The 14,963-nt window shown below is 37.9% G+C and overlaps 1 protein-coding gene across 2 annotated transcripts in view; it reads right to left on the reverse strand.

Moving 5' to 3' along the window:
• Window positions 1-1,321: 1,321 nt before the first annotated feature.
• LOC122555267 (NF-kappa-B inhibitor zeta) overlaps window positions 1,322-14,963 on the reverse strand; it is a 30,986-nt gene continuing 17,344 nt past the window's right edge. The window contains exons 1-12 of one of the 2 annotated variants that reach the window (XM_043701090.2): window positions 9,049-9,402; window positions 8,296-8,420; window positions 8,001-8,034; window positions 7,789-7,892; window positions 6,826-7,514; window positions 5,988-6,093; window positions 5,482-5,628; window positions 4,812-4,875; window positions 3,998-4,170; window positions 3,716-3,826; window positions 3,039-3,206; window positions 1,322-2,853 (exon numbers count right to left, since the gene is read on the reverse strand). In XM_043701090.2, the coding sequence (XP_043557025.2) occupies window positions 2,800-2,853; window positions 3,039-3,206; window positions 3,716-3,826; window positions 3,998-4,170; window positions 4,812-4,875; window positions 5,482-5,628; window positions 5,988-6,093; window positions 6,826-7,514; window positions 7,789-7,892; window positions 8,001-8,034; window positions 8,296-8,420; window positions 9,049-9,253 (1,980 nt within the window). In that variant the 5' untranslated portion in view covers window positions 9,254-9,402 and the 3' untranslated portion in view covers window positions 1,322-2,799. Of the gene's footprint in view, window positions 2,854-3,038; window positions 3,207-3,715; window positions 3,827-3,997; window positions 4,171-4,811; window positions 4,876-5,481; window positions 5,629-5,987; window positions 6,094-6,825; window positions 7,515-7,788; window positions 7,893-8,000; window positions 8,035-8,295; window positions 8,421-9,048; window positions 9,403-14,963 lie in introns of those variants that run through there. The other variant, XM_043701091.2, reaches the window with a different exon arrangement.

Raw genomic sequence — 14,963 nt, forward strand, 5'->3', positions numbered from 1 at the left:
TCAGGAGCTGGAGTTGTTTACAAGTGAAACTGATTGGAACTGGTAACAACTTACAGACATACAGACAGAGAGGTTGTGCTGTTGTTCCCCTCAGCAAAAAAAAAAATCTGTTCTCTGCAGTTAAAAAAAAACTCCATTTCAACTTGACAGAAATCAATTACATTTCCTGTGGCAGTTGTTGTGAGCTGTAACTTTTGAATTGATCAGAGATATTATTCCAAGTGTATTAATTGCTAGAAACAGCTCCTAGAGAATGAATACCAAGAACCTGGTATTCTATGTAGAACCATAGAATAAAAGAACCACAGATGAATTTCCAGTTGTTTTCCACCATTGCCAATAATAGATTTCCTCCTAATTGTCACTGCGTATAAAGGGAGGGGTTTTAAAAGATTAGAAGAGGGTTATATGCCAGTACTTCATACTATTTTTGTAACTATAGTCTAACAATAAATAAATTCTCATTCAGTATAAATACCCAATCTATGCCAACAATCTTGGTCTGAAAGTCAGGTAAATTAGGATACTGCACCTTTTAAAAAAAAACCATTTGGTGCAACCCTAGGAATAGCAGGGCTCGAATTGCAGAACACTTTCCCAATGGACTGTATCTTGAGAAACTAAGAATTGTGGAAACGCACATATTTGGTGTTGGTGTGCACAAAACACTTCACCATTCATCTCAAGAACAAGAAGTGACCAAAATTCTTAAATGGTGATCGGTCCTCTATCAAGTTCATCTAATGACAAAAGCATTGGATAAAAGTGCACAAAAGAGAAATTTGATGCCAGGAAGTTAAAATAAAGAGTTTATTTGTAAATTTATAGACAGGTCTTTCTGGAGTGAAATTTGGTCACACTTACCCATATGGGACAGCAGACATCTAGAACGCTCTCCTATCAAAAATCTGTGGACAGAGTCAATTTAAATTGTCATCACTAAGGGTGATAAATTATGATTAGGTATAAAATCAAGGGACATGGATAGCAGGAAACAAGGAGTTAAGGTACTGATTAGCGATGATCCAGTAAGATGGAGGGCAACAAAAGATGTCAAATATCCCAAAGCTATATTATAGTGATAGTTATTTTAGTTTCGAATCTGATATACATAGTAACATGTTAGAGCTAATTTAACTGTTAAAAGTACTAATTGGTATGAAAATAGGATAATTCTTAGCCTCCTAGATATGTACCCTGGCAGAGAGAAGCTAAAGACAGACCTAAACAATTGCATTAGAAAATCCAATTACTATTGTTAGACCAAAGACAAGAGACTCAAAATGTTGAAATTCCAAGAAACATACTGGAAACTAGATAATTAAAGCAACAAATATTTAATGCAATGTTATCCTCATAACAGTGAAAATTTGTCTACAAGACATACTTTATTAAAAGACCATAATTGTACAAACTACCTTCTAAATAGTTGCACTCTTAGCTTTTTAAGGCTAAATAGTTCACAATTCAACATGCATTTTGACTAAAACACTACTACATAAGTGCAAAATTATAACGACTTTTCTCAGCTTAAATCGGTTATATAAATCAATTACATGCATACAATAATTATTTTGACAATTATAGTGAAGTATTAAGGACGTTCTTCCTTAAATTCAGCACAATTTACAAATATGATTGAGAACAGTTTCCTTTATTGGTGAGAACAACAATTATATATCTGCCGACAGAAACAGATATCAAATTATATAAAAACACTTACACATCCAGTTAACTCAGGAATCGGGCACTGGCACTCATACTAATTTGTACTGTTCCAAACCTATAACAATTAATTTATATTAATCTCCTGTAAAATAACTCTTCCTTGATTATAATTTCCTCAGTTGTGGCTGACTGCCTTCAACCTTCTGTATATTATGTTGTACTTTTACCTAACCACTTCCAATGTGCAGCTCTTTCTCTTGTGTTACTTTTAAAATATTTATTGGATCCATTTTTGCACCCAATCCTCAAAATGTGCTATACAAATACCCTTGTTAATGGATCTGGTACAAATACAAGCAAAGCCCTCACATTAAAAGGGCTCACAAAAGCAAAGTATATTCACTTGGCAAGCAGAATGCCAAAATCATTTGCAAAGGTATTGCTCTTTTGATAGGAATTCATGCATCACAGAGTAGATGAGAAAGCTCTTGTCAGATACCAGAGTCTGCACTGAAAAAGAAACTGAAAGGGATTCAATTAAATCAGATTTATAGTTTCTTCTAGACACTTCCTTCAAAAACATCTTTAAAATATGCATTAATACTAAAGATGTGTTCAATAAATCAATAAACAAAAGAAAAAAGTTTGGTATAAAGATTGTTCTAAGCTTTCACATCCCTCTTACGGCAGCAAACCCAAAAGATAAAATTCAGAAGAGCTTTGGTGTTGCACGTTATACCTAAATCATATATTTGGTTCAGAATAAGAAAATCATGTATTATATTTAAGATACTGAAGCTGTTCTTAAAATTTAAGTAGACGCATGTACTCGATCACATCTACATTGTTGCTGTGATCATCTGGACCATATATAAAGGAAAAAAATACATTCTAAAAAGTAGCTGAAGCCCTTCAATTTTTCCACACAAAAAGTGAATAATGTGCACAGAACTGAAGGCACAGGCTAATACTACCATTATCTTTAACTAAATACTACACAGTAGTCAACAATGAAAGTTTCTATAAAAGAAACAACAGGTATTTGCCACAAGTTAGCAAATTTCTCTATACAAATCTATTAGGACTGCCTAACTGACAGTGGGTCACAGGTAAATTTCCCAAAACAAGTAGTCAGAAGAGAGGCATTCTTGACTGGACAGCTTTACCCTTCAAAATGCGTTTAACCTACAAATAAAAAAAAACCAGTAATAGTTAGTGATTGCGGACTTAAAGTACTGAATTTATTAAATCTTATAATGATGATTCTTTTACATAATTTCTCTTTTACAAAATAAGTTTTAAGTTGCATCCACTGTCAACATTCCAGATACCGCTTTTGATAGGTTTATCGATCACTTTGCCTCACCCACCTCTTCTCCTCTTGCACCATCGGGCACCAGATGCACTGGTTGTTCATTCTCCAGGTTTCTGGCACTAGGATCAGCTCCCTTTCTCATCAGAAGCCGAACAGCGTCGACCTGACTAACTCTGTCTTGCATGCCAGCTGCGACATGAAGAGCGGTGTTACCATTATATGCCTGCAGGATGAACAATATCCCTTTATCAACAAACATATCAACACTGGAAATCTCCTCAAACCTTCTCCTGACTGCAAAAGTACACCACATAAATCTCTTCCTTTTAAATGCTGATATCTTAAATTAACAAATTAGTTTTGTTTTCAAATCATGATAAGACTAATGTCAAATCCAAAGATGTGCAGGGTCAGGTGAATTGGCCATACTAAATTGCCCGTAGTGTTAGGCAAGGGGTAAATGTAGGGGTAGGGGTATGGGTGGGTTTCGCTTCGGCGGGTCGGTGTGGACTTGTTGGGCCGAAGGGCCTGTTTCCACACTGTAATCTAATCTAAAAAAAAATCAAAGAATCCTTCAAAAGTGATGCACACTTGTATTACTATATCTAAATGCCAGGAAACTTAGCAAAGTCAATGATGAATGACTCTCACAAAAAGCATAAAATACTGTGCCCACAACAATAAACCCCTTTTAGTAATGAATGGTTTACAAATATCTCTGTTGCATCTCACCTTAGTATTTACAACGTTAAGGCTGGTTGGTTGGTCAAGAAAGAAACGAAGGATGTCGACATTTGCTTCCTCAGCAGCCAAGTGCAGAGCTGTACGACCACTCTTCCGATCCTAGAGAAGATTGACTTGTTGAGTAGAATTTGTGACAGATCATCTCAGATTTGTTTACAATGAAAACTAATAATTTTGTCTTTCCCAATTACATTCAAGTATCTTCAACAACATAATGATCGCTGCTCTTGCAAGTGGTTTGACCACTGTTCACCTCAGAGCTGAACTTACCCGCGTTTCAATAGATGCCCCCATCTGCAAAAGCATTTTAATAGTTTCCAACAAGTTCTTGTTTTGGATGGACATTTCCTGCACTTCAACAGATAGACGCTGATGAATTTTGTTCTGCAGCTCACGCAGCACACGGTTCTGGGTTTGGACAGCACAATGTAGAGCAGTCATACCTAAATCACATAAGAAGTTCAGAATTAGTAAAACATAAATAAGTTCACCTGAAAAAAATACAAATTGTATACAAAAGCCCCATTTCACTTCAATTCCTTTACCAACTAAAGTCAAAAAAAAGTCCTGACTGTGTACAATAATTTTTTAAAAAAAACATCGAAAAATGTCCAGGTGCACAAGAACTGGGGCATTTCTGACTGCAAGCAGTTCCGCTCATGTGTAATTTGGAGATGGGACTAATGGAATAACCTTCATGCTATTCATAAAATTGAGATAATGGTTGGGTATCCTTTACCCGAATGTCCGAAAACCAAAAAGACCAAAAACAAAGATCTTTTCAAAAGTGGACCCATATGGACCTGCAGACATATTGACTTCAGGGCCCTTTGGAAAAGTCTTCACTTGGCCCAAATGCACTTCACAATGACTTTTTTTTATTCCAAGGCTTGAACTCAGCACGTCCATAGGGCTGTTCAGGTCCATTTCGGCTAAGCAAAGTTTTCCCCCTGTACCCTCCCACCAGCCTAAATGGTGCTATAAGGGTAAGTGTACCCAAAACCAAGAATATTCTTTATTCAAAAGCCAGTCTGTCTTGAGGTTTATTGATACAGCATTCCTGACCTGTAGTAATTGAACTTACCATCAAAGTTTGTAACTTCAAGGTTGAGATGATGACAATTTCTTGCCATCCCTTTTTCAATGGCCTGCACAGAAACATTAAATAGGAATTTATTAGTTAAATAATAGGCAATTATTATAAGTAGCAGTTATGTAAATGAATTAATTTATTTCAACATTCCAGTTGAAATGAAGTAATCTTTACAAAACATTAAAAAATGACTTACACTATAAAGCCACTAACATACAAGTTACCTGCAGGGCCCGCGAGATGTAACTTGAGATGTGACTAAAGGAGGTTTGAAGTAGGTACAAAACATTGCTGCTTTATAGTGCAAGTAAGCTCTAGCAAATGGAATATGGAACGAGGTTATATGTTGGTTAGTTGAAAATCAAAAGTTATGGGTCGATGTAAAATAGTTTTCCTAGATCACTAACTTCTGCAAGTTTCAATAGTCATAAGAAATCATGGAAGAATCTTCGATTAGAGCAATCTATAGTGGAACACATTGTAAAACTGCAATGATATTTTAAATCTAATCCAAATGACCCAACATCTACTGAAGGTGTGCTTGTGTCTTTACAATGACAAATGATTGGTGTTTGGGAAATTCTTCTTTTGTGAAGCTTCCATTTTTGCATGTCACAGCAATCTCCTGAGATTGGTACTTCTGTAGAATGACAAAACTTACCATAAGCACTTGAACAAAACCTTTTTCTGCAACCACGTGCAGTGGTGTTCTGCCCCAGCGGTCTGAAGTATTCACTTGTGCCCCAAGGCTGACTAGATCTTCAACAATCAGGTGCTGGTTGGCAGCAACAGCTACCTGCAAAGCACTCTGTACAAGGAGAGAAAATTACTTTCTGTAATATTTCAAAGAACCACCCTGTACCAGGAAACGCATGACAATAAGATCAATGACTAACTGATAGTGGAATTTTTGCCAAGCAACCAGAGTAATAAATAAACAAATTAGCAGTTAACCTTTAAATTCAAGCTCAACTGGCACTGAAAAACAAGTCAATTTAAGTTAAATATTAATGTGTAGTATTTTACTGAAGTTATCATTGCCTGTTCTGTGGAAAAGACCTATCCCTCAGTGCAAAAGATGGATTTGAAGTAATTAATTTAAAAATCATATCTTTTCAACACAATCATCATCTTCACTTTGAAGGACACAATTATTTAACAACGTACCTGGCCATTGTGTTCTTTAATATCCATCATGTTAATTGCTGCCATCTTCTTCCCAAGAACATATGCAAGAGCTCGTCTGCCCTGCGCTACAGCAATATGTAGTAGACTGGAAAGTACAACAATTTTAAGCTTATAAAAAAGATATTGTACTATAGACAATAACACAGGCCCTTCACTGTACAAGTCCTAACCCCCTTTAAACTCAAAGCCCATTTTTCAGAAATGAAGCCATGCATTCTGAAGCATATTAGCCTAATCTACATTTCTAGAAGGTGTTACCACTTCTAGCACAAATGTTTAGCAAATTAATATGTCACGCATCCCTAAGAAGATCTGCACATTAAGTAGCACCAGTCAAGACACCTTTTCACAATAAGAATTTCAATAAAAAACATCAAAGTAAACTTGCGGGAACACAATCAGGTATGAGCCTTAAATTTGTCAAACTCTGAGTAGGAACAGGTATAAAATATTCTATTTAATACTGAAATGACAGAATTTCTCTGAACTTTAGATCACAACAACAGACCTGGAACCCTAGAATAGTGCATCACAAGGCAAAGCAGTACCATATCTATAATAACCATAAACGATAGCTCTGTGCCAACAGAGATACTATAGGAGGCTTTTTATAAAGGGTTTACACTCTCCATTCAGAGACAGGAAAAGAGTAGAAAAGAACAAAAGAGAAAAGGGCAAAAACTGTAACCTAAAACTATTCTTGCACACAATCTAGGGATCAGCTAGAAATTAGCAGTAGCAAAGGCTCTAGAACAGCCCTCAAGTATATATTTATTGTTTTGACCGAACAGGAATACACCAAATCAAAGATACTTACGTGTCACCATCAGAGTCTTTGGAAAGGAGTTGTTCTTGAGTAAGGTGGGACAATTTCTTCTCCTCTTGCTCAATTTGCCATTGAAAGAAAGACTTGCCTTGAGATTGTGATGCATAGTACATGGATGCAGGATGAGAAATATCTTCTTGAATGGTTGGTTGCAGAGACCTGCAACCTGGAATATAAAATTCTGAGGATGGTTGACTACCCATAGGTTGGCCTTGAGGAATTGGGTAACCCTCAGATAGAGGAGTATGAGGATGCTCGGAATAGCTAAACATCGATTGCGTAAATTCATTGGACACCTGCTGAGTGTCTGGGAGTGATCCATTTGGCAGCACTGGCTGGAAGTTTGAAGATTGGTCAACACTGTGAAATGGCTGAAACCCTTCATGTTGCCTGGTGACTTGAGGTGGGCTATGGACATGGAATTGTTGCATGTCTTGGCATTGTCCAGGAGAAAGTTCGTTCTGTTGCAGTTCCGGTATATAACTGTTTGCCTGAAAAACTTGATCATTCTTGGCAACATTGGCCCAACTGACCTGGACTGTATTCAGGGAGATCGGTTGGGTGTCATTTTGCAACATTTTTATAATGTCTTGAAGAGTATCTGGATTTACATCATTACTTGTTTCGGTTTTGTGGCCGCCATCCGAAATGTCAACAGAATTTGGTGTCTGGGGTGGAGTCTAATGAAATTGAAAGACAATAAGAGATGGACTTCAATCAAGTGGAAAAAAAAATTAGAAATGGGTTGCTATAATTAATGCTCACAGAGAGTCTGTTTATTGGTCTCAGTAAATCAAAAACAAGACCAAGATTCTGAGAAAACAGGTATCATTATCTTTTGTAAAATGATAACTTCATCATTTGTCTTCAGATTTCAATGTCATCTGCAATCCTGAATCTTGCACCACAAAAGTAATTCAACATTTAGAAAGAAAGAATAGCTGATATGTTTACCAGCAAATAAGGTGATGACAGCACAGGCGATTGTTTATAAGGAGGTGCATCTGACAGGTTCTCCACAGCTGACCTTTTCACCCCACTCAGGAGGCTTCTTATTTCTGTTATGGTGTTGAAAAGAGACGTTAATTCTATGCAGAGAAAAACAGGAGCATTTTGACTCAATAAAGTCAGTCACATCAGAATTACAAATTGTCAAAGTTACTTACGTGAAAACTGTTCTTCTGCTGAATTCAACTGGGGCTACATTGGAGGAGAAAAATAATGTGGCTCTAATTATTTTCTATAATATCCCTTCATCTAGTCTGTATAGTCTATTTGAAGATTTAGCCTAAGATTACCGCTTATCAAAATAACTGCCTAAACGCTGCACATGAAATTGCACATGATTTGTCATAAGCAAATCCCCTGTATAAAAATTTTTTAAAAATATTTTTTAAATTGCTTAAACTACGTTTACTGGCTTTTCCTTTGTTTTTTTTTAAATAAACTGGAGGAAGGTACCTGATACTGTTCCACACTATTGCTTCTGCGGGAGCTCCTGAAATGGTTAAGGAGCTCCTTAACCGGATTCTTCACTCGAACTCCCTGGAAGGGTCGCCTCTGAGACCTTGGTGTATCAGAGTAGACTGTTCGGAAGGAAGTGAAGTAGTTTAAAAAAAAAATCAACACCAGGTTGTAGTGAACGCACAAAAAAAACTGCAAAGAGCTTACACGCCGGAAAATAAAAGTGAAAAAAAACACATCACAGATTACTCCCTTTTTACATAAACATGAGATAAATTGAAAACGTACATCACGCCCACCCTACGCTACCGACCACACAATGATCATTTGACAGTCTGCCCCAGTCCCTAAAGCTCAAACTTCAGCTTAGAAAGTGAGATTTAAATCGGGCTCCCATTGGAACTTTTTAAAAAAGTTCCGTGTTTGAGAGCAGGAAATGGTTGGTTCATGTTAAATAGAACTAGCGTTAAGTACAATCGGGACAAAAACAGCGCCTCCTTTTCCCTTTTTAAACCAGCAAGACGTGACGATGCCGACCTAGAAGTGAAGATTTAAAAGCTGCTAAACGAGACGGTCGAGAAGGGGAAAACAAACGGGAGTAAAATCTTTTAAACAAGGGAAAATGTTTTAAATTGAAGAACAAGTTGAACGGGTTACTGTAGCTTTTTTTTAAAAGACAAAGATGCAAATGGTTAGGAAAGACAGCAATCGGATTGTTTGAAGAAAGCCAGGTAAGAGTCTTGGAGATACCTGTGGACTGAACGCTTCCAAAGCCTTTCTCTGAATGAGCTCCGCTTTGAGTATCTGAGTCTGACCCCGGCGATGTGGGTGTAGGTGGAGAGCGCGGCTCGCTGGCCGCGGGAGAGCTCTGGTAAAAGTAACCCAGGTTCATGGGACTGGACATCACACAGCTCTCCGGGTCGCTGCTGTTCTCGCTGCCTCTGTCCAGAATCATCTTTCAGATGAGAAATAAAACCCGACACAGTCTGCCGTAAGGGTGGGATGGGGGTGGAGGAAAAAAATCTGACCAACTCAAACTGCAGTCCGTATCCGAACCTGCTCGCCAAAGACAAACAACCCAGAGCTCTCTCCGTCCAATTACCGAGTCATCAAACTCGCCCGACCCCTTCTTCCCTAATAAGCCTTTTCCGGGAGGCAGGGTAATTTCACGCGACTCTCGCCTCCTATTCGTCCCAAACCCCGTGAGGTGCCAAAAAAAGGGCTGGGTTTACCGTAACAATGCAAAAAAAGAGGTTTTACTGGAAATGAGGAGATGAAAGAGGTGTATTATTCCCGCCCCTAACGTGAAAGCTGAATTTTCTTCCAAATTGAAATGTACTTTCACATTTCTTTTTTTAAAACTTTATTTCAACAACAAAGCCGAATTACAAATCACCTCTAACTAAACATTTCTTCAAATATTTATTTCTGGAAGCTCATTTCCTCGGCATTTTCTGTTTTTTTTTCAGATTTTCAGCATGCGTAGTTTCGACCTTTGTCTTTATCTTATCAAAGGGTAAACGGAAATCGTCCATATTTTTCATGACGCAAGTTATTTCTAAATACTGATTACTTTCACCCGACTATGCTCCCCCTCTCCAGCTCCATGTCACTGTCAACGAACGAATCCAAAACAAGAACCGTCTACTTCGATCTGTATAACGGACCATCTCGCTACCTTGCCTTGACACATCGCTGTTGGAACCCCCATTCACTTCTGGTCACCTCCAGCTTTAACTAGCCCAGAGCTGTGTTGGCCAAATTGCCATCATGCACCCTCCATAAACTTTAAGGTAACCCAAAATTTTCTTGCCCATATTCAAACCTACGCAAAAATCCTATTCACCTAGTACCCTTTAACTTCATGCCCATACATGACCCTGGTTCATTAGTATCTCAGCTTTAAAAAACACATCACTGGACACAAATCTCTCACCTGATGAAGGAGCGTCACTCCGAAAGCTAGTGTGATTTCAATTAAACCTGTTGGACTATAACCCGGCGTTGCGTGATTTTTAACTTTGTACACCCCAGTCCAACACCGGCATCTCCAAATCACAAATCTCTCCTAGGCCTTGCCTGTCCACTCATTATAAACTCATCCAGCTCCAAACTTCAACATTTCTATATTGCTCCAGCTCTATTCACCATACCGCTGGCCTCCTCCCATTGGCAGTTCAGCCTTCAAAATGTCTCAGCCCTGAAAGTTTCACCTTAAATTTCTCTCTCTCTCTAGTCCAGCAATATGCCTCAAAACAACTTCTGACATTAGGAACAGAATATAAATGCAAGTTGTCATGTTTTCAAAACAATTTACTGATGGAACACAATGATCCAAAAGTTCTAAGGTCTTTGGCATTGAGAATATGCATTGTAAGTGCTATTGTATTTGAGACAGAGATAGATGAAATTATGCTACTAATGGAAAAATTATTTTTATACTACATCTAAAGGCTACTTTTCCCTTATTCCCTTCAAACTACTACAAATTGCAGTCAAGGAAGTTAAAGCTTTGCAAGAATTCTTGGCCAGTTATAATGGAAGACTTTAATTCTCTTAAGGAGAGAAAAGAGCTGATGTTTCGAGTCTAACTGACCCTTTGTCAAACCAGCTTTGACAAAGGGTCAGTTAGACTCAAAACGTCAGCTCTTTTCTCTCCTTACAGATGCCGCCAGACCTGCTGAGATTTTTCAGCATTTTCTCTTTTGGTTTCAGATTCCAGCATCCGCAGTAATTTGCTTTTAATTCTCTTAATATAGGTTAGGAAAGTACTAGTGAAAAGAACAGAGAAGTACTACAGTCCTTTGAGTGTATTCAGGATAACTTTCTAAAGCACATATTTCCAGTCTGGTGAAAAAGGCGGCACTGTTAGATCTCATTGGTAGAAATGAGGTGGGCCAAGTGGATCAAACATCAGTCGGTGACCATTTAAGGAACAATAATCAATGTATCAAAAATATGTAGGTTTGTTGTGGGAAATGACATGAAGCAAACAAAGATTCTGGGTAATCCAAGATGGAGGATGGGAAAAATTTCTGGCGATAACAGCTGCTCCTTTTTTGAGGTATTTTAGGTGTTGGAGGTAATTTCCTCAAATTCCAGGGGCAGCAATTACTGTTTTATATGCTTTTGCATTGTTTTGGAACTTTGGAGAAGTGTATGGAATGAGCTGCCAGAGGAAGTGATGGAGGCTGGTACAATTGCAACATTTAAAAGGCACCTGGATAGGTATATGAATAGGAAGGGTTTGGAGGGATATGGGCCAGGTGCTGGCAGATGGGGCTAGATTCGGTTGGGATATCTGGTCAGCATGGACGAGTTGAACCAAAGGGTCTGTTTGTGTGCTGTACATCTCTATGACTCTAATCCAGAATAAGAATAATTAAACAGGGGGAAACCAACATCTATGGGGAAGAATAACTCAGATCCAGATAAATTAGTATCAAAGAATTACATGGAAGACTGCAACTAAACAATGGGCTATCACTAAAGAAGGTACAATTCAAGTACAGTTAAGATATATTCTGACAAACGGGAAGATGTAACAGAGCTTCCTGGCTCATAAAAGAGGAGATTAAGAAGAAGAAAAAGGGGCTTATAGCAGATCATGTGGATAATACCACTGAGAGCCAGGCTGAATATAGAAGATTCAAAGGGGAAATAAAAAACAAATAAGAGGATCTAAGGGCAATTAGGAGAAGAAACTGGCATCTAGCAGAACAGAGAATCTGAAAGTCTTCTAAACCTAGTAAAATAGTCAAAGGTGCTAAAAAGATGTGGGGTTTATTATAGCCAGATAAGGAACGGGGGAGACAGGATCCCTTCCTATTAACCCCTCTGGGTCAATCATATCATATCACATCACCTTTGTTTATTTCTGGCACACAGCTAAGATAATTCAATTAAATACTTTTTTGTTAGAAAATTAAGAAACCAATTGCCAAGTTTGTTTTACAGGGAAAGAGAAAGGAATTTTATTACATGCTAAGCCAGAGAAAACAAAAAAATACAACATGAAACAAACACAGGCAATACGTTTAAAAGGAGAATGGAGAATGTAACAATGTGCAGTTTAAAATCCTTGAGGTGTTAGATTCTCAACCTGAGATCACAATTGTTTAATCCTGGATATTAGAAGAATAAGATGTGACTTCATTGAAGCATACAAGATACTGAGGGGTGTTGATAGGGTGGAAGTATCTCTTGTGGAAGAATCTAGAACTAGGGGTCACTGTATAAAAATAATGTGTTATCCATTTAAGACAGAAGAGAATTGTTTTTCTCTTAGGGTCATGAGTCATTGGAACTTTTCCTCAAATGTTATTGTAAGCAGTCTTCAAATATTTTTAAGGCTTAAGTAGATATGCAGAGGGTGAAAGGTTATAAAGGCTAGACAGGAATGTGAAGTAATCATAACAGCCCATGAATTTTTTTTACTGGTTGAGCAGGTATAAGGTGCTAAGCAGTCTACTCCTCTCCTGGTTTGTATCCTTAGCAGTAGTGGAATCTATAGATTATAGAGTCAGAGTTTATACAGCACAGAATGATACCTTTGGCCCATTGTGCCAGTCATCAAATACCTATCTAGTCTGATCCCATTTTTCAGCACTTAGATAGGAACCTTGAATGCTATGAAATTTCATGTGTTCATCTAAGCAATTCTTGAATGTCTGGAGGCTTCCTGTCTCCCTCATCCTATGAGGCAGTGAACCCTATAAGGGTTTTCCATAAAACCTTCACAATCTCCTGCCCCTTACTTTAATACTGGGCCCCTCTAATAAGGGAAAACATTTCTCCCCATCTATTCTTTGCCCCTCAATTTTTGTGAACCTCGATCAAATGCCCCCTCAGTCTTCTCGATGCTAAACTAACAGCTTCAACCATCTAACCTCTCGCTCCAGCAACATTCTGCTGAATATCTTCTGTACCTTCTCTAATGCAATCATATCCTTCTGTTGTGGTTGACTATTTTATGAAAAAATCTCAGGAGCCTCAAGGTAAAGCTTAATGATTGTTTATTGAGGCAATGTTGGGACAGTCTACCCCAGAAAAGATTGAGCTAGCAGTCTAACTCAACAAGAATTTATCCTATGTTATACATTGTACTACTTTATGATTTACAATACTCAAATTCCAAAATGATTTATTCAATACGACTAACTTGTTTTCTTACGCATTCCAAAAGTGAGTATCTTACCACAACCTATCTTCCCAGCTGTCACCTTATCCCCTCTCAGAAGCCTGTACTTTGTTCCCATCCTTGACCAAACTCCATTGCTTTAAGAGTGTTTCTTTCAGTGTGGTAAAGAGTCACCCTCAAGTTCCATCACCAAAGAAAGCCTCAGAGTCAGTGCTGTAAACTTCTGTCAGTCAGCATCCTGAATAAGCCTGCTTGTATGTGAGATTGTTTTTCTTTTTAACGCTCCTTAAATAAGTGAAAAAAACTTAAATTATTTAAATTATTGTTTACAATGTTAACTAAAACTCATTACTTTATTCAATCCCAGTTTGAGATTGATGTGGGATTAATCTAAGCTGATCCACCTCATATCCAATATTCCATTAATACTTTCTACAGCATGGCAACCAGAACTACATACGATAGTCCAGTTGAGGCCTAATAAGGTTCCATCACAACATCCCGACCTCTTGTCTCAATGCCTTGCCTCATAAAGGCAAGTGTTCCTTATACCTTCTTAATGATCTTTTCCACCCATCTTGCTGCCTTCAAGGATCTTTTGGACATGCACACCAAGGTCATCCAGATCTTTGTACTCCCAAGTGTCCTACCATTCAATATGTACTCCCTTGCCTTGCCTCACATTAAGGATTAAAATCTATTTGCCACTGTTCAGTCCATTGATATTATCCTGTAGTCTAAGCTTTTACTCCTTGTTATTTACCACATCACCAAGTTTTGTGTCATCTGCAAACTTACTGAAAATACCTTACATTTATGACTAGATTATTAATGGTACTTAACAAACAAAGACACTCCGCACCAAACCCTGAGTTATGACACTGGGACATAGGCTTCCAATTACAAAATACCCTTCAACCCGCTGCTTCCTGCCACAAAGTCAATCTTGGATCCAATTTGCCAGTTGGGTCCCATGGGTTCTTAGCTTTTTAACTAGTTTGACATGTGAGACCTTGTCAAAAGCCTTACTGACCAGAAGAAATGAAATGTCAATAAAATCTTACATCTAGGGAATTCTAAATTTGTACATATTTTGTTGACTAATAAACTGAATATGATTTTAAAAGATTGTATCTGGTAATTTTCCTTCACTCTTCAGTTGTTATCTATGAAGTAAATTATGGAAGCCATGAATTATAGAATACCATGTTGCGTACAGTTGCATGTTGCTAGTAGCTGCAGACTGCATGCTTACCTCTGGGAATTTGGTAAGTGCAGGAATTTATTATAATGAGGAAAGAAGTACTGATTGCTTGAGAAAAACAAGGAGTCAGTAGCACAACATATGGAGCCAGAGACAGAGTCTGGAAGCATTAATTAGCTGAGCAGGTATGCAATTTGTTGGAAAGATTTAAGTTCTTTTGCCCTCTCACTGAACGGCATAGTCGTTTAAACCAGTACTAGGGAGATATAAATGTTGTATTAAAGTCACAGTCTAACAAGGTAAAAGCAAGGATCTAACCAT

Source organism: Chiloscyllium plagiosum, unplaced genomic scaffold, assembly GCF_037043375.1.
Source record: "Chiloscyllium plagiosum isolate Xiang-an unplaced genomic scaffold, Cpla_swu_hap1 HiC_scaffold_12, whole genome shotgun sequence".
Lineage (NCBI taxonomy): Eukaryota > Metazoa > Chordata > Chondrichthyes > Orectolobiformes > Hemiscylliidae > Chiloscyllium > Chiloscyllium plagiosum.